Here is a 16,974-nt window from a genome sequence, read left to right as displayed (position 1 = left end):
AACATTTAAAACAGACCCAAGAGGCAACTCTTTCACAAAAAGGGTGCAGGGTTTATGAAATGAGCTGCCAGAGGAAGTGGTAGAGGCAGATGTAATTACAACACTTAGACGCATCTGTGGTAGGCTCTGTGGTTCCCTCATTGGTCTCATGGGTCACCTCAGAACCCACAAAGCCAGAGAGGAAGGAAGTTCCTCATTCTCAAGCAACAGAACAGATCAGTCATGTAGAAAGGAACTGCAGATGTTGGTTTGAACTGAAGATATACACAAAAAGCTAGAGTAACTCAGTGAGTCAGACAGCATCTCTGGAGAGAATGAATAGGTGACATATTGGGTGGTGACCCTTCTCTGTCATTCCCTCTTCACAGTCTTCATTCTACACATTTGCTCCCATTCAGACTACAAGAACTGATCTGGAGTCAATAGATTTTGGAACACACGCTTTCTCAGGAATCCTCTACTGTGAGCTTTGAAGGTCAATATATGGACAAAGAAGAATGAGAAATGGAAACACAAAAGGATCTAAGGACATTGCAGGCTCTGCAACAACAGCAAGCATTTCTATAGCAACTCTGACAAAGCATTAAACGAGCAGCTATATCACACTGCAGGAGGAGTAACAGGAAGCTTTGTAACAAAGGCAGGTGTAGATGGGAGGGTGGCTGGAGAGGCAGAAATGGCAGGGTGTTGAATTACAGACCCATGCAAATGAGAGCAGGGCTGGCATTAGTGGAGATTACAATGGGTTTGTAAACCTGGAGAAAATATCACTCTCCTCTCCCCTGCTGGTCACAGCACTGCTCCTGCTGCTTAACCCCCCCCCCCCCCCCCCTTGTACTGGTCACAACTCTACCCCTGTTGGTCACTCCCCCTCTCCCCCTGCTGGTCACTCTCCTCTCCCTCTGCTGGTCACAGCTCTGCCCCCTGCTGGTCACAGCTCTGCCCCCTGCTGGTCACAGCTCTCCCTCTGCTGGTCACAGCTCTGCCCCCTGCTGGTCACAGCTCTCCCTCTGCTGGTCACAACTCTACCCCTGCTGGTCACAACTCTACCCCTGCTGGTCACAACTCTACCCTTGTTGGTCACTCCCCCTCTCCCCCTGCTGGTCACAGCACTGCCCCTGCTGGTCACAGCACTGCCCCCTGCTGGTCACTCCCCCTGCTGGTCACAGCTCTGCCCCTGCTGGCCACTCTCCTCTCCCTCTGCTGGTCACAGCACTGCCCCCTGCTGGTCACAGCACTGCCCCCTGCTGGTCACAGCTCTGCCCCTGCTGGTCACTCTCCTCTCCCTCTGCTGGTCACAGCACTGCCCCCTGCTGGTCACAGCTCTGCCCCCTGCTGGTCACTCCAGCCACATATATAAGATGTAAGAGAACAGACAACATTTAAAAGACATTTGAACAGATACTCGGATAGACACACATTGCTGGAGTAACTCAGCGGGTCATCTCTGGAGATAATGAATGTGTGACGTTTCGGATCAAGACCCTTCTTCAGATAGGAAAGATTTAGAGAGACATGGGCCAAATACAGGTGAATGAGAGTAGCTAAGATGGGGCAACATCGGCATGGACATGTTAGGCCAGAGGGCCTCTTTCCATGCTGTATAACTCAACACTGTAAGAGGAGCAGGAGTAAACCGCTCAGTTTCTCCAAACCTGCAGTTTAATAGCTGTGGCTGATCTTCCCCAGGCCTCATCTGCTCCCTGTGCCAGTTCCCCATTGCTCCCTATTCCATAATCATTCACAAATTCATCCTCATGATTTATTCTCCACTATGCAGCCTCTTCCAGCTCACAGTTATCGCTGTCAATACTGTCCCCTGGTGGCCGTCTCAAACACTGGCACTCTGCAACTACAACTATGCTTGTTACTTCCTGTAAATTGCTTTTGCTAGTTTAATAAACCCAAAGTTTGCAATAAATCTTACAAGCTCATGGTTTTGAACTGGGCAATGAACTTGTACACACATTCATGTTTCTTCAGATAGAATTATCAAAATGAATGGACAGTTTTTTTTGTCTCACTCATAGACACAAAGTGCTGGAGTAACTCAGCGGGTCAGGCAGCATCTCATGAGAGAAGGAATTATGACGTTTCGGGTCGAGACCCATCTTCACCAGTCAGGTGGAAGTTTACAGGATTACAGAGTAGTTGCAGCCTCAAGAATCTATAACTTGCAAAGGAATGGATAGATCATTTTTCAGCTGTGCCATCACACCCAACTGCGGGATGAGGAATGGGTGACGTTTTGAGTCGAGACCCTTCTTCAGACTAAGGAAGGGTCTTGACCCGAAATATCATCCATTCCTTCTCTCTAGGGATGCTGCCTGTTCCGCTGAGTTACTCCAGCATTTTGTGTCTATCTTTGGTTTAATCCAGCATCTGCAGTTCTTTCGCACACACATCTGGATGAGGGACTGGTCGGCCTGTCTGGCCCTTCCTAGCCCTATATTGCAGTCTGCCAGCCCCTTCCCCTCAGCCTCTGCGCGCAGATCTGCAGATCCATTGCACACAGATAACGATGCAGCTACCCTCTGAATGTGGTCACTGGTCTGCCACCTCTGCTGCCCCAGCCATCCCACATCCCGAGAGGATTTCCTTCCTATCACTGTCAGTGATCATCACCTTCATTCCCCATCCCCAGTCTCCTGCCCGCTCTGCCAACTCTTTCTACCTCCACTACATATATTCTTTGAGATTCTAAATCCCTCAATCAGATACCCTTGCCCCTACTTTACTCCAAGAACAAACCCTCAACCTCTACAGTCTCATCGCAAATATAAACTCCTCATTCTGGAAATAATGTGGTAAATCTTTGTGCTCTCTCTGAAAAGCTGACATATTTTCTGAAGTGGACACAGCACTGCACTGGTGGCCCAGCCAGTGAGTGAGCGAGCAAGTGACAGGGATGGAGTAACTGGCCGAGGAAAATAAAGTTTAATATCTTTTAAATAACATTGCCCTTCCACTAATTGTCACAATGTCCACTAACAGAGTTGAAAATCATCCATCTCTTCCTGCTAAACGTGAGGATGTGTCAGGTTTCCAGCAGAGTTTTTGATGAATTTGTTTGGACACCCAGGCAGCAGCATCACTGTGTGAGCGGAGATCATGTTAATAATGTACTTACCTTCAGTCCGGTATTAATGGTGACAACAGGACGTTGGTCGTTCACTGGGATCACTGTTACATACACTGCCATTGGTTCACTCAGTCTGCCAATCTCTGAGGCATTTACAATTACAGTGAAGTTGTCCGTCAATGTTTCACTGTTGTCATGAAAATAAAACACTGCACCTTCTGTGACCTGAAAATAGGCAGGAAACAAGCATTCAAGAGGGAGATTGTGAAAACAGTAAGCAAATGTTCAACAGATACCACACATCACAAATCCAGTGCCTCCATCACTCAGCATTGATACATATCACTGACACATCAATAATTCTAACGCAAGCAACCGTCAGGCATCAAAAACATACCATTCCCAACAGGGGTTGATAAACAATCAAACAAACTGCACATGCTGAAACTCTGAAATAAAACTAATAGTGCTAGAATCACTCAGGTATCAAGGTCAAGCAACATCTGTGGACAATGAAATAGTGACGTTGCAGGTTTGAGATCCTTCATCAGAATCAAGTTAATTTTCAGTAGCAGAGACGGTGGAGGAGGGCTGGGTAGAACAAAGGGAATATGTCTGATGGGGTGAGACCTGAGAGGTTAATGCGGCTGGAGACAGAAGGAAGCAACAAAACACAGAGTTCTGTCGGAACTCAACAGGTCAGGCAGCATCAGTCTGAAGAGGCACTTTGTGTTTTGGTTGAGTTAATGTAGTGGTTAGAACAAGGTTCGGCCTCTTTGCCTGTGTTACGTGTTGCTAATAGCAGGGCTGTGGGGCATGCCCAGCAGCCAGACTATACTAACAGAGGGAAAATCTGACCCAAAATGATGACAGGCAGGAATGGCCAGTTCTGAAAGAGACAGAAAAAGAAGAAGATACCTGGATTTGGAGAATTTGATCTTGAATCAGAAGTCTGCAGTGTGTGCTCAGATGGAAAATTAGGTGCTGTCCGTCAAGTTTATTTTGGGCTTTGTTGGGCTTGAGGTCACAGAGTTAGATCAGAGTGGGAGCGAGATAGGTAATTGAAGTGTCAGGCAACTGGAAACTGAGGGTGTTGTTAGAACATTACTCAGATCATCAACACAAATAGAAGAGAAATATCTGCATCAACATTATGCGTTCCCAAAACAGAAAAGGCACTGGTGAAGTCCACCAGGACCACATTTGAGGACATCCTCATCCATTGGAACCTTACCTCCTTCATGGTGAAGAATGAAAGACTGTCTTCAGGAAATTGTTGGTTTGCGATCCTGCCGTGCTCCGGGCCCTTCAGAATGTAACATTTGAAATTCAAGGAATTGGCGTAGTTGGAAATGTTGAGGAGGTCTTCACTGAGGGCCCGTGCATCTCCTTCTCTCACTGAGATGTTCTGGGTTTCCAAAGAAATTCTATCAGGAATGATATCTACCACAACTGTGAGTCCATCCACTGATTTAAATCCATTGGACAGGTCCAGTGTGAAAGCATCGGGCTGAGGGCTGAATCGAAGGTTAACATACTGAACAATGCCTGCATTTATGTCCTCCTGGGAAAATGACCTGAGGGGTTTCCGCCATGCACTTGACCCGCTGTCAGAGCCCATTGCCAATTGCCCATAGACAGGAGGCACTCTCACAGAGTAGATCAAATCCGATGGAAGACTGTCATCATGAGAGACCTGTCCAAGGAATCACAATACACAGACTTGTTAACATTAATGATTGCTTAATAATTCACTGAGCAACAGGCAACCTTGTTCAGCTGATCACACAACTGTACAACTTTACACATCCAAAACACCCCATCTCACAACTCTTCTAAATAATACATTTTTGTTTCAGCTTGAGAGAAATATCCAACCAGAATTCATATTGGCTTCCAACAAACCGTCTTACGGGGCTTAAAAGCCCTGGTCATAGAGTCATAGAGCTGCACAGTACATAAACAGGTCATTTGAGCCATCTTGTCACACTGGGCTCGTCCATTTACCTGCATTTATCCCATGGTCCTCAAAACCCTTCCAGAGGAAGCTACAGAAGGGGAAACAAAACCAACAGACATTTGGACATATGATATATTCAGTACATCCATTATTGTCTTTTTTGTATCCCTTAGTCATCATTGTATCCCCTTCTGTAGCTTCCTCTGGAAGCTCATTCCACACACGGACAACTCACTAAGTGAAATCGTTCCTCTTAAATCTCTCCACACTTAAGCATAAGAAAACACTTCAATTAAATACTACCTTGATTGATTCATTTGAGGAGGTAGTGAAGGTGATCAATGAGGGTAGGTCAGTCAGTCAGTGCTAAAGGTAACACATGTCACCATGATTGTGGACTGTGTGGAAGGCTATCAAAGTATACAGCGGGATATAGATCAGTTACAGAAATGGCAGATGCAATTTAATCCAAATAAGTGTGGAGGTTGAATGTAAGGAGTAAATATACACTTAATGGCAAGACCCTTAACAGCATTGATGTACAAAGGGATTTTAGGATCCAACTCCATAGCTCCCTGAAAATGGCAACACAAATAGATAGAGTGTTAAAGAGGGCATATGGTATGGTTGCCTTCATTGGTAAGGACATTGAGTATAAAAGTCAGGAAGTCACGATGCAGCTTTATGTGACTTTAGTTGGGCCATATTTGGGTGCAGTTCTGGTTTACCCAATACAGAATGGATATGAATGCTTTGGAAAGAGCGCAGTGAAGGTATGCCTGAATGATGCCTGGATTAGGGGATGTTAATTACAGGGAGAGGTTGGACAGACTTGGATTGTTTCTTCTGGAAAGCCAGAGGTTGAGGGGAGACCTGATGGAAGTATATAAAAGGTGTATATGAGAGGCAAGGATAAGGTATACAGTCAAAAACATTTTTTCTAGGATGGAAATATGAAATACTAGAGGGTGTAGTTTTAATCGAGAGGTGTAAAATTTAAAGGAAATGTGCAGAGGAAGTTGAGTGCCTGGAACGTGCTGCCTAGGGTAGTGGTGGAGGCAGACACTCCAGTGGCTTTTAAGAAGCTTTTGAATTGGCACATGGACATGCAGGGAAATGAATCATGTGGATTGTGTGCAGGAAGATAAGAACTGGTCTTGCACAGACATCTACATAATTAAAAGTCTCATCTTGACCACTTCCTGTATGTGCTGTACATTGATTTTAGAAAAAATGCTACCCTATATCGCTATGGTTTTTGGTCATCTTACTCACAGTCCTCCTCCGCTGAGGCAGTCTTGAGGAGTTTTCCGATCGATGAAAATAAAAAAGTTATGAGTGTTTAAAAAATCTTGAGATCAGCTGATTGGTCCTCTCGCCTGTCAATCACCATGATGAAGGTAACACCACTTCCGGTGGGAGGGCAGGACTATAAAACCCTGGATGCCTGGATGTGAGTCAGTCACTCTGAAAGATCGCGAGGGAGAGGTCACAACTCTGATTCGGCTGTGAATCTACTGAACTGTGAGTCTACCCTTTACGTGGTTATGTGCTTAAGTGCTTATGTGGTTAACCCTTTATGTGCTTGCAATAAATGATTTGTTAGCCAGCAATGTGCTTGCAATGAATGCTTTGTTAACCCTTAATGCGCTTGCAAAAAATGATTTGTTAGCCAGCAATGTGCTTGCAATTAATGATGATTTGTTAACCCTTAATGTGCTTGCAATAAATGATTTGTTAGCCCTTAATGAAGTGAAATGAGTTGTTTGGCCTGCCCTGTGCTTTTGCTTTTGCTTTGCTTTGCTTGACCTCACCTGAAATGAAAGCAAATGGATTGTATTGTTGGTTGGCCCCACCTGCCCTGTGCTTGACTTAACACACAACACCCATGCTAGTGCTCCAGAACTCCCCCCCCCCCCCAATTGGCCACCTATTTTGGAATTGGTGGAGAAGTGGCATTTTGCATTGGGGGACCAGCCCTCCCGTGTGCCCATTAGTCTAGTTATAGGCTAATGGGCATGTTCCTGTGGTGTTCTGATCTATCCCAGGCCTGCAACTGATGAAGATGGATAGAAGCATTTGGAAAGGCAATGATCACAAAGCAGGAGAATGCTGAGGGAATACACCGTGAAGAGGTAGAATACATGGTTTTTAAATTAGCCCCATTCAGCATCTCCTGTCTGAGCTGTGGAATAGCCTGCCCATCCTCACTGGCCTGATCTGGAGTGGAGGGAACTCATCCTCAATACGTAGGGAGTGTCTAAGAGAATGATTTTTTTGCTTAGATCTCGTTGGATCAGCTTGGCTTCCAGCTAATTTACAATCTCCCCTTCACAGCGTGGAGTGAGTGACTTCACACATGGCTATTCAATTCAATTCAATTCAACTTTAATGTCATTGCACAAATACAAGTATGGGTACAACGAAATGCAGTTTAGCGTCAATCCGTAGTAATAGTGCAATATAGAAATAAAAATACAGAATAAGCAAACAATGTGGACGGAGAGACTGGAGAAATCTATCGGCGGGACTCCGAGTTCAGCAGTGTGATAGTGTTGTTGTAGAAGCTGTTCCTCATCCTACTAGTACGAGACCTGAGGCTCCTGTACCGCCTCCCTGATGGGAGAAGGGCAAACAGTCCATGGTTGGGGTGGGAGGGGTCTTTGATGATCTTCCCGGCCCGTCTCAGACACCGTTTTCGGTGGAGGGCATCCATGGCAGGGAGCGGGGCACCGATGATGTACTGAGCGGTTTTCACCACCCGTTGTAGTGCCTTCCTGTCTGCTACGGTGCAACTGCTGTACCATACCGTGAAGCAGGTGGTCAGGATGCTTTCGATGGTACAGCGGTAAAAGTTGGTCAGAATCTGGGGGGACAGGTGGGCTTTCTTGAGCCTCCTCAGGAAGTAAAGGCGCTGCTGCGCCTTTTTGATCAGCTTGGAGGTGTTGAGGGACCAGGACAGATCCTCCGAGATGTGTATCCCGAGGAATTTGTAGTTGGAGACGCGCTCCACCTCAGTCCCGTTTATATGGATGGGGGTATGTCTGCCCCCTCTGATCTTCCTGAAGTCAACAATAATTTCCTTCGTCTTCTTGGAGTTGAGGACGAGGTTATTGTTGGCACACCAGGTTGTCAGGTGCTGGACCTCATCCCTGTAGGCTGACTCGTCGTTGTCACTGATCAGTCCTACCACCGTGGTGTCGTCGGCAAATTTAATGATGGCGTTGGAGCCATTCTTAGGGATGCAGTCACGGGTGAAGAGGGAGTAGAGGAGAGGGCTGAGCACACAGCCCTGTGGCACGCGGTGTTATAGTGGAGGAGGTGAGGTTGTTGACCCTAACAGACTGTGGTCTGTTGGTGATGAAATCCAGTGTCCAATTGCAGAGGGAGGTGGAGATGCCAAGCCCGCTGAGTTTGGTGATCAAGCTGGCGGGGATGACAGTGTTAAATGCGGAGCTGAAATCAATGAACAGCATCCTGATGTAGGTGTTATTGCTGTCCAGGTGGGTCAGGGCAGAGTGTAGGGCCGCCGATATGGCATCCTTTGTAGACCTGTTGGTCCGGTAGGCAAACTGATGGGGGTCCAGTGTGGGGGGGAGGCTGGCTTTGAGGTGAGCCAAGATCAGCTGCTCAAAGCACTTTGCAATGACAGGGGTGAGTGCCACTGGGCGGAAGTCGTTGAGACTCCCTGTAGCTGACTATTTGGGCACTGGCACGATGGTTGATGTCTTGAGGCAAGTGGGGACAACACCCTGGGCCAGTGACAGATTGAAAATGTCAGTGAAGACCAGGGATAGTTGTCCAGCATATGCCCTGAGCACCCGCCCGGGGATGCCATCGGGGCCGGCAGCTTTGTGCTCATTCACCTTGCTCAGTGCATCTTGTACAGCAGAGGTGGAGATACTGAGGGGTTGTTCATTCGGGGGTGGAGCAACTTTGATGGCTGGAGTTTTGTTGTCCCAGTCAAAGCGAGCATAGAAATGGTTTAGCTCGTCAGGAAGGGAGGCGTTGTCTGGGGGGGGGGGGGGGGGGGTGTTAACTTTCTGGTAATCGGCAATGGATTTGATTCCTTGCCACATGCGCCTGGGGTCGGAGTTGTTTTGGAAATGCTCCTCAATCCGCCGTTTGTGATTGAGTTTAGCATTCCTAATTCCCTTTTTCAGATTGGCCCTGGATGGGCTGTATCCAGTAAGAGTGAACCTTGGCGAAAGAGCACACTTAATCGCTGGTTGGAACTAACTGTGTGGAAAATGTGGCTCAGGAATCATTATCAGCAGTTCAATCTTGAAGTAACTTGAAACTCACGTGATGGACTGGGACCCAGAGCACATTCTTCCATCTGTTTCTCCTGAGTACCACTTTAATAGAAGCTGCAGCCCCAGCTAACGCAGCTGTCGAACCACTGCACTGTACAATATCAAACATTTCTGCTTCTATATCTGAACACTAATGTCACCCCTCAGGAATTCACTCATGGGACCTCCTACTTAAAAAAAGTTATAGAGTACTTGATCAGCAAACACTCTGCTGCCTCTTTCAGTATCTCAGTCTCCCCCGCTCCCAAATACCACATTCTGTCTGAAGCTATTCTCAGTATTGCCTCCCTCACCTCTCTGGAGACAATGTTTTGCGTGGTCTCCACACAGTGTAGACATTGAATCCAAACTGTTTGCCCGTCTTTCCTCTGGTGTCACAGTCCCTGTGCTGAATCCAGATGCCTGCTCCAGCATTTATCTTCAGCGCTATCTCCCTCATACCTTTCCGTCTCAGAGCAGCCGAGTAAAGGCCCCACATTCAGAAACACAGTTACTGAGGTAACAAGGGATCTGCTCTCTGACAAGACCAGCGTTGACCTAATTCACTTCTAATCACCATAAGATTTAACACCAGTGACTGATAGCAATCGATCTCTATTAATTATTCTATAACTGGTCTACACTTTACCAAAGGAAATTATAGTGACCCAAAAGTTTGGAAACATTAATCCAAAGTCAACCATTCCTTTCAGCTGGTTAAACCCCTCTCAAACTTCTCAAGTACAGCATTCCTGTAAAAACAAGCCTGAAGGCTTTGTGTCTCAATGCAAGGAGCATTCGTAATAAGGTGGATGAGTTGAATGTGCAGATAGCTATTAATGACTATGATATAGTTGGGATCACGGAGACATGGCTCCAGGGTGACCAAGGCTGGGAGCTGAACATCCAGGGATATTCAATATTCAGGAGGGATAGAGAGAAAGGAAAAGGAGGTGGGGGTAGCGTTGCTGATTAGAGAGGAGATTAACGCAATGGAAAGGAAGGACATTAGTTTGGAGGATGTGGAATCGGTATGGGTAGAGCTGCGAAACACTAAGGGGCATAAAACGCTGGTGGGTGTTGTGTACAGGCCACCTAACAGTAGTAGTGAAGTTGGAGATGGTATCAAACAGGAAATTAGAAATGCGTGCGACAAAGGCAAAACCGTTATAATGGGTGACTTCAATCTACATATAGATTGGGTGAATCAAATTGGCAGGGGTGCTGAGGAAGAGGATTTCTTGGAATGCATGCGGGATAGTTATCTAAATCAACATGTAGAGGAACCAACGAGAGAGCAGGCTATTTTAGACTGGGTATTGAGTAATGAGGAAGGGTTAGTTAGCAGTCTTGTTGTACGTGCCCCCTTGGGCAAGAGTGACCATAATATGGTTGAGTTCTTCATTAGGATGGAGAGTGACATTGTTAATTCAGAAACAATGGTTCTGAACTTAAAGAAAGGTAACTTTGAGGGTATGAGACGTGAATTGGCCACGATTGACTGGCAATTAATTCTAAAAGGGTTGACGGTGGATATGCAATGGAAGACATTTAAAGACTGCATGGATGAACTACAAAAATTGTTCATCCCAGTTTGGCAAAAGAATAAATCAGGGAAGGTAGTATATCCGTGGATAACAAGGGAAATCAGGGATAGTATCAAAGCGAAGGATGATGCGGACAAATTAGCCAGAAAAAGCAGCATACCGGAGGACTGGGAGAAATTCAGAGACCAGCAGAGGAGGACAAAGGGCTTAATTAGGAAAGGAAAAATAGATTATGAAAGAAAACTGGCAGGGAACATAAAAACTGACTGCCAAAGTTTTTATAGATATGTGAAAAGAAAGAGATTAGTTAAAACAAATGTAGGTCCCTTGCAGTCAGAAACAGGTGAGTTGATCATGGGGAACAAGGATATGGCGGACCAATTGAATAACTACTTTGGTTCCGTCTTCACTAAGGAAGACATAAATAATCTGCCGGAAATAGCAGGGGACCGCGGGTCAAAGGAGTTGGAGGAATTGAGTGAAATCCAGGTTAGCCGGGAAGTGGTGTTGGGTAAATTGAATGGATTAAAGGCCGATAAATCCCCAGGGCCAGATAGGCTGCATCCCAGAGTACTTGAGGAAGTAGCTCCAGAAATAGTGGCTGCATTAGTAATAATCTTTCAAAACTCTTTAGATTCTGGAGTAGTTCCTGAGGATTGGCGGGTAGCAAACCTAACATCGGTAGTGGGGAAACTGCTAGAGTCAGTTATTAAAGATGGGATAGCAGCACATTTGGAAAGTGGTGAAATCATTGGACAAAGTCAGCATGGATTTACAAAAGGTAAGTCATGTCTGACGAATCTTATAGAATTTTTCGAGGATGTAACTAGTAGCTTGGATAGGGGAGAACCAGTGGATGTGGTGTATCTGGACTTCCAGAAGGCTTTCGACAAGGTCCCACATAAGAGATTAGTATACAAACTTAAAGCACACGGCATTGGGGGTTCAGTATTGATGTGGCTAGAGAACTGGCTGGCAAACAGGAAGCAAAGAGTAGGAGTAAACGGGTCCTTTTCACAATGGCAGGCAGTGACTAGTGGGGTACCGCAAGGCTCAGTGCTGGGACCTCAGCTATTTACAATATATATTAATGATCTGGATGAGGGAATTGAAGGCAATATCTCCAAGTTTGCGGATGACACTAAGCTGGGGGGCAGTGTTAGCTGTGAGGAGGATGCTAGGAGACTGCAAGGTGACTTGGATAAGCTGGGTGAGTGGGCAAATGTTTGGCAGATGCAGTATAATGTGGATAAATGTGAGGTTATCCATTTTGGTGGCAAAAACAGGAAAGCAGACTATTATCTAAATGGTGGCCGACTAGGAAAAGGGGAGATGCAGCGAGACCTGGGTGTCATGGTACACCAGTCATTGAAAGTAGGCATGCAGGTGCAGCAGGCAGTGAAGAAAGCGAATGGTATGTTAGCTTTCATAGCAAAAGGATTTGAGTATAGGAGCAGGGAGGTTCTACTACAGTTGTACAGGGTCTTGGTGAGACCACACCTGGAGTATTGCGTACAGTTTTGGTCTCCAAATCTGAGGAAGGACATTATTGCCATAGAGGGAGTGCAGAGAAGGTTCATCAGACTGATTCCTGGGATGTCAGGACTGTCCTATGAATAAAGACTAGATAGACTTGGTTTATACTCTCTAGAATTTAGGAGATTGAGAGGGGATCTTATAGAAACTTATAAAATTCTTAAGGGGTTGGACAGGCTAGATGCAGGAAGATTGCTCCCGATGTTGGGGAAGTCCAGGACAAGGGGTCACAGCTTAAGGATAAGGAGGAAATCCTTTAAAACCGAGATGAGAAGAACTTTTTTCACACAGAGAGTGGTGAATCTCTGGAACTCTCTGCCACAGAGGGTAGTAGAGGCCAGTTCATTGGCTATATTTAAGAGAGAGTTAGATGTGGCCCTTGTGGCTAAGGGGATCAGAGGGTATGGAGAGAAGGCAGGTATGGGATACTGAGTTGGATGATCAGCCATGATCATATTGAATGGCGGTGCAGGCTCGAAGGGCCGAATGGCCTACACCTGCACCTAATTTCTATGTTTCTATGTTTCTATTCCGAAATATGACTTTCCTAAATATACCTATTTAAGTTGATGGAATCAGCGCTGTCTGCTTCCACTATTCCCCAAGAATGCATCCCATAGGCTGACTACTCAATGAACATGTGTCCACAGATCACTTCATTTTATCCCCTTCACACGTCCTTGAGGCTGTGCACAAGGTGAACAATTCCTCACAGTCTACATGGTATGGCCTCTTTGGAATTTTACTCTGTCAGTTGTGTTTATTGTTACATGTACCGAGGTACAGTAAAAAGCTTTTGTTGCGTGCTATCGAGCCAGCGAGCCATTTACAGCATATACATAGGAATAGAGATTTAAGAGTGCGGAGTGGTTGCAATATGTGATTGTAGATCTGCTTCTGTGGCTAGTACGCAAATAATCGCCTGGGATGGGCGCCATCTTAACTCTCAACCTTTCCTTCTCCAGCGAGATCATGCTGAGTTTGCAGAATTGCTTCTCATCATTCAATTGCTCCACCCCTCAGTTCTCTTCTTGTTATTACCGTTATCTTGTCAGCAACTGCACAACCCTTACTTTATGAACTGTGCCTGCTGGAGCTGTACACAGCGTAGTCACACAGTGTAATACAAGGTGAAAGATCACCTTCACGATAATAATGACCTTTTAACACATCTCAACATCGCAATTTCTTGACTGTATACAGAGCAAGGCTGCCAATCAGAAGCTAATTCTCTCTCTGTTTCCTAGCGTCTCTTTCCATTCCAGTCGTCATGGTTTTCTCTCTCCACACCCGAGGGCATGACCTATTTCTCGGCAGCAGATTTCCCCGTCACCTGTTCCCAGATGTTGATGTTTCTTATTCTGTTCATCTTTGTTTTAGCCCCCCCCCCCCCCCCCCTGCCACTTAGTGATGCAGCTCTGCCTGACATCTAGGTCCAGCATGCTGTAAAGATGCTGAGCAACACCAATTGTTCCCATGTTGTTTATTTCCAGGGGAAATTGTTTAAAGCTCATCTTGAATTATAAACACTTCGCATTCATTACTCCATCACATCCACAAAGTAAGATTGTGATTTGCTTGGAAAGCATGCAAAGCTAGGTTTTCACTATCTCAGTACATGTGTCAATAATAAACTAATACTAAGAACAATGTCATTGACAAGATCACAATGAAGTAAAACTGAAAGCAGAACATGCAGGTAAACAACAGATCATTCTTTCCTGCTTTAAATTCAGATTGTTAGCAACTGCAGTTTTTTTTGTTGTTCAATCACCACAATCTCTAGTTTATGACTATTTATTCTCCGGATTCTCAAATGATTTTATGAATAAGAGTTTCTGTAAGTTTTGCACGACAAATGTCAAACTTGCTAGAGTTTGCAGGTAATCTTTGCCACTATTTAACTACAGGAGTAACATCTGTTCTCCCTATGTCCCCAGTCACTTCCCTGTGTTCAGTACTTGTGCCAGCATTCCTGTTATTCTCAACCTCAAATCCGCAAGGATCCTTGGATTAAAGATTCAGCTCGGTTTATCTGCTTGGGTCTGCACAGCTGTTCAGCAGCCCTGCTGGCAGTGATAGAGGTAGGAAGTGGAAACTTCAGAGTGAGTGAACTCTGTTGGTCAACTGTATTAGTGAGGTGTGTCGGTTCATGAACAGTTTTAGTTCTTAGGGCTAAAGGAATCAAGGGGATATGGGGATAAAACAAGAATGGGGTACTGATTTTAGATGATCAGCCATGATCATATTGAATGGAGGTGCGGGTTCGAAGGGCCGAATGGCCTATTCCGGCACCTATTTTTTTATGTTTCTATGTTTTGATTAATGAAATGTTAATGAACAATGCTGGTTAATGAACTATTATTTAGTGAACTGTGTTACTTAGTCAACATGTTAACTTGACGTACCATCAATCTCACCTCCCCTCTTGCTTCTCACACTCACTACTGAGAGCTCAATCCTGACGGCATCTCTCAGACAGTGGTTGAGGTACAAGAGGGTGGGCGGCAGTGTGTTTCACACCGATTACTGGGATCAATCTGCTGTAAAATCTACAGCCATCAAAGAGCTGAGCTTCTGGCCCCACAGCATCCAATAAAATATTAGAGCTAAATAATAAACATAGAACGTATGTGCATCATGGGACAAGCCCTTCTGCCCACAACATACATTGCTGAGCATGATGCTGAATCCTCTACCTGCATGTGATCCATATCCCTCCGTTCCCTGCATATCCATATGTCCTGCACGTCTCCTTTAAACTTTGTCCCACTCACCTTGAACCTATGCCCTCAACTCTTTGAAATTTCCACACTGGGAAAAAGGTGCTGACTGTCTACTCTATCTGTGCTTGACATAATTTGTTTTTATCAGCTCTCCACTCAGCCACCAGTAGCAGAGAAACCAATCCACATTTTACCAACCTCTCTTTATAGCTAATCCCTACCAATCCAGGCAACATTCCAATAAACAAAGCATTAAATGCTGGAATAAGCAGATCAGGAGCACCTCTGGAGAACATGGATAGGTGACATTTCAGGTCAGGGATCCTTCGGACTACTGTCTTCAGTTCACTCCAGACTACTTCAGCTGCTCCAGCATTTTGTGCTTTTATTTGTAAACCAGCATCTGCTGTCTCCTCCCCTTCCTTAACCCTCTAGCTGTCTCCTCCCACCCTCCCATCCGCCCGCCCTCGGGCTCCTCCTCCTCCTCCCCTTTTCCTTCTTTCTTTCCCCCACCCCCCATCAGTCTGAAGAAGGGTTTCGGCCCGAAACGTCGCCTATTTCCTTCGCTCCATAGATGCTGCTGCACCCGCTGAGTTTCCCCAGCAATTTTGTGTACCTTCTGCAGTTCTTTTGTTAGCATTCTGGTAAACCTGTTCTACCCCTTTCCAAACCGTCCACATCCTTCTTGCAATAGGGGTCAAGAACTGCACACAATACTCCAACCAAACTCCTAAAAAAGCTGTTCTCATGACTTCCTGACTGATATTCAATGCCACGACAAATGAAACCATATTTACTATACACCTTCTTTACCACCCTATCAGCTTGTGTTGCCACTATCAGAAAAGCTGTGGGATTGGACTCCAAGATCCCGCTATACACCCGATGGGTCTTTGCTGGGTCTTTCCATTAACTTTATACTTTTGCCTTGCATTCAACCTCCCAAAGTACACCACCTCACACTTGCTCAGATTAAACTCCATCTGCCATTTTTCTGGCCATTCCAGTGGTTGGTCTCTATCCCACTGTTTATTTTGTTAGCCCTCATCACAGTCTGCAACTCCACCAATTTTGGTCTTGTCTTAGGAAGCTGATTATTTTACCGGGATGATTGCCTGCATCATGCTTAAATAAGAGGCGATAAAACCATGAAAGTAATTCCAGATTTTACAGTGAGCAAACCAGAGAGCTGCACAACTATTTCACCTCATTAATGTGTAATGAATATTCAGGGTAAGGCCATGCCCTACTCTTCAAACAAAAACAAAATAATGGCCATATTTTCACAGTGGTGGGGATTGGCCAAGACTGGAATCAAGTAAGTAGTGCCTCTGAGATGGAATCATGTTTCCACAAAAGAATTTCAGTAATAAACAAGCTCATTTTCTAAACGTATTAACCTTCTCTGGGACCAGACTACAACAGTTGCAAAGGAGAGTCGGATCTTGTCACATCACCACCAGATGGCGGTGTCAGGCAGCGTCACTCTGCCCACGAGTAACTGTGGTCACAACCTCAGCCCCACTGTGCACTGCCTACCACCCGCACCCCTTGTCACCTACCACCACCCTCTCACCTACCACCACAATAAGCTGGGTTCCTAGCCTGTCCACTGTTATCAGCCACTAGGGAAGCGAGCCTGTTTGGTGAAGATGAGTATGAACCTGATGATACTTCTCCTGAGTTAATTGATCCTGATGATCATTGTTGAAGTGACACGAAGAAGGAGTTCATAAGCAATAACTCGTGCGCCTCCTCCAACCCCATCTACTGCATCCGCTGTTCCAGGTGTCAAATTCTCTACATCGGCGAGACCAAGTGCAGGCTC

General features: G+C 45.6%; 2 protein-coding genes across 2 annotated transcripts in view; both read right to left on the bottom strand.

Annotated features, from left to right (window-relative positions):
• The window catches only part of mtmr10 (myotubularin related protein 10), a 902,395-nt gene that overhangs the window by 374,097 nt on the left and 511,324 nt on the right, over positions 1-16,974 (bottom strand). The window lies entirely within an intron of this gene.
• Positions 1-16,974, bottom strand: part of cspg4 (chondroitin sulfate proteoglycan 4) — a 67,682-nt gene that overhangs the window by 13,414 nt on the left and 37,294 nt on the right. Inside the window, exons 4-5 of the mRNA XM_033015085.1 lie at positions 4,317-4,778; positions 3,131-3,307 (exon numbers count right to left, since the gene is read on the bottom strand). Coding sequence (XP_032870976.1) covers positions 3,131-3,307; positions 4,317-4,778 — 639 coding nt within the window. The remainder of the gene's footprint in view (positions 1-3,130; positions 3,308-4,316; positions 4,779-16,974) is intronic.

Source organism: Amblyraja radiata, chromosome X (genome assembly GCF_010909765.2).
Source record: "Amblyraja radiata isolate CabotCenter1 chromosome X, sAmbRad1.1.pri, whole genome shotgun sequence".
Classification (NCBI taxonomy): Eukaryota; Metazoa; Chordata; class Chondrichthyes; order Rajiformes; family Rajidae; genus Amblyraja; species Amblyraja radiata.
The sequence above is the reverse complement of the archived record's forward strand: the minus strand, read 5'-3'. Positions and strand labels throughout refer to the sequence as shown.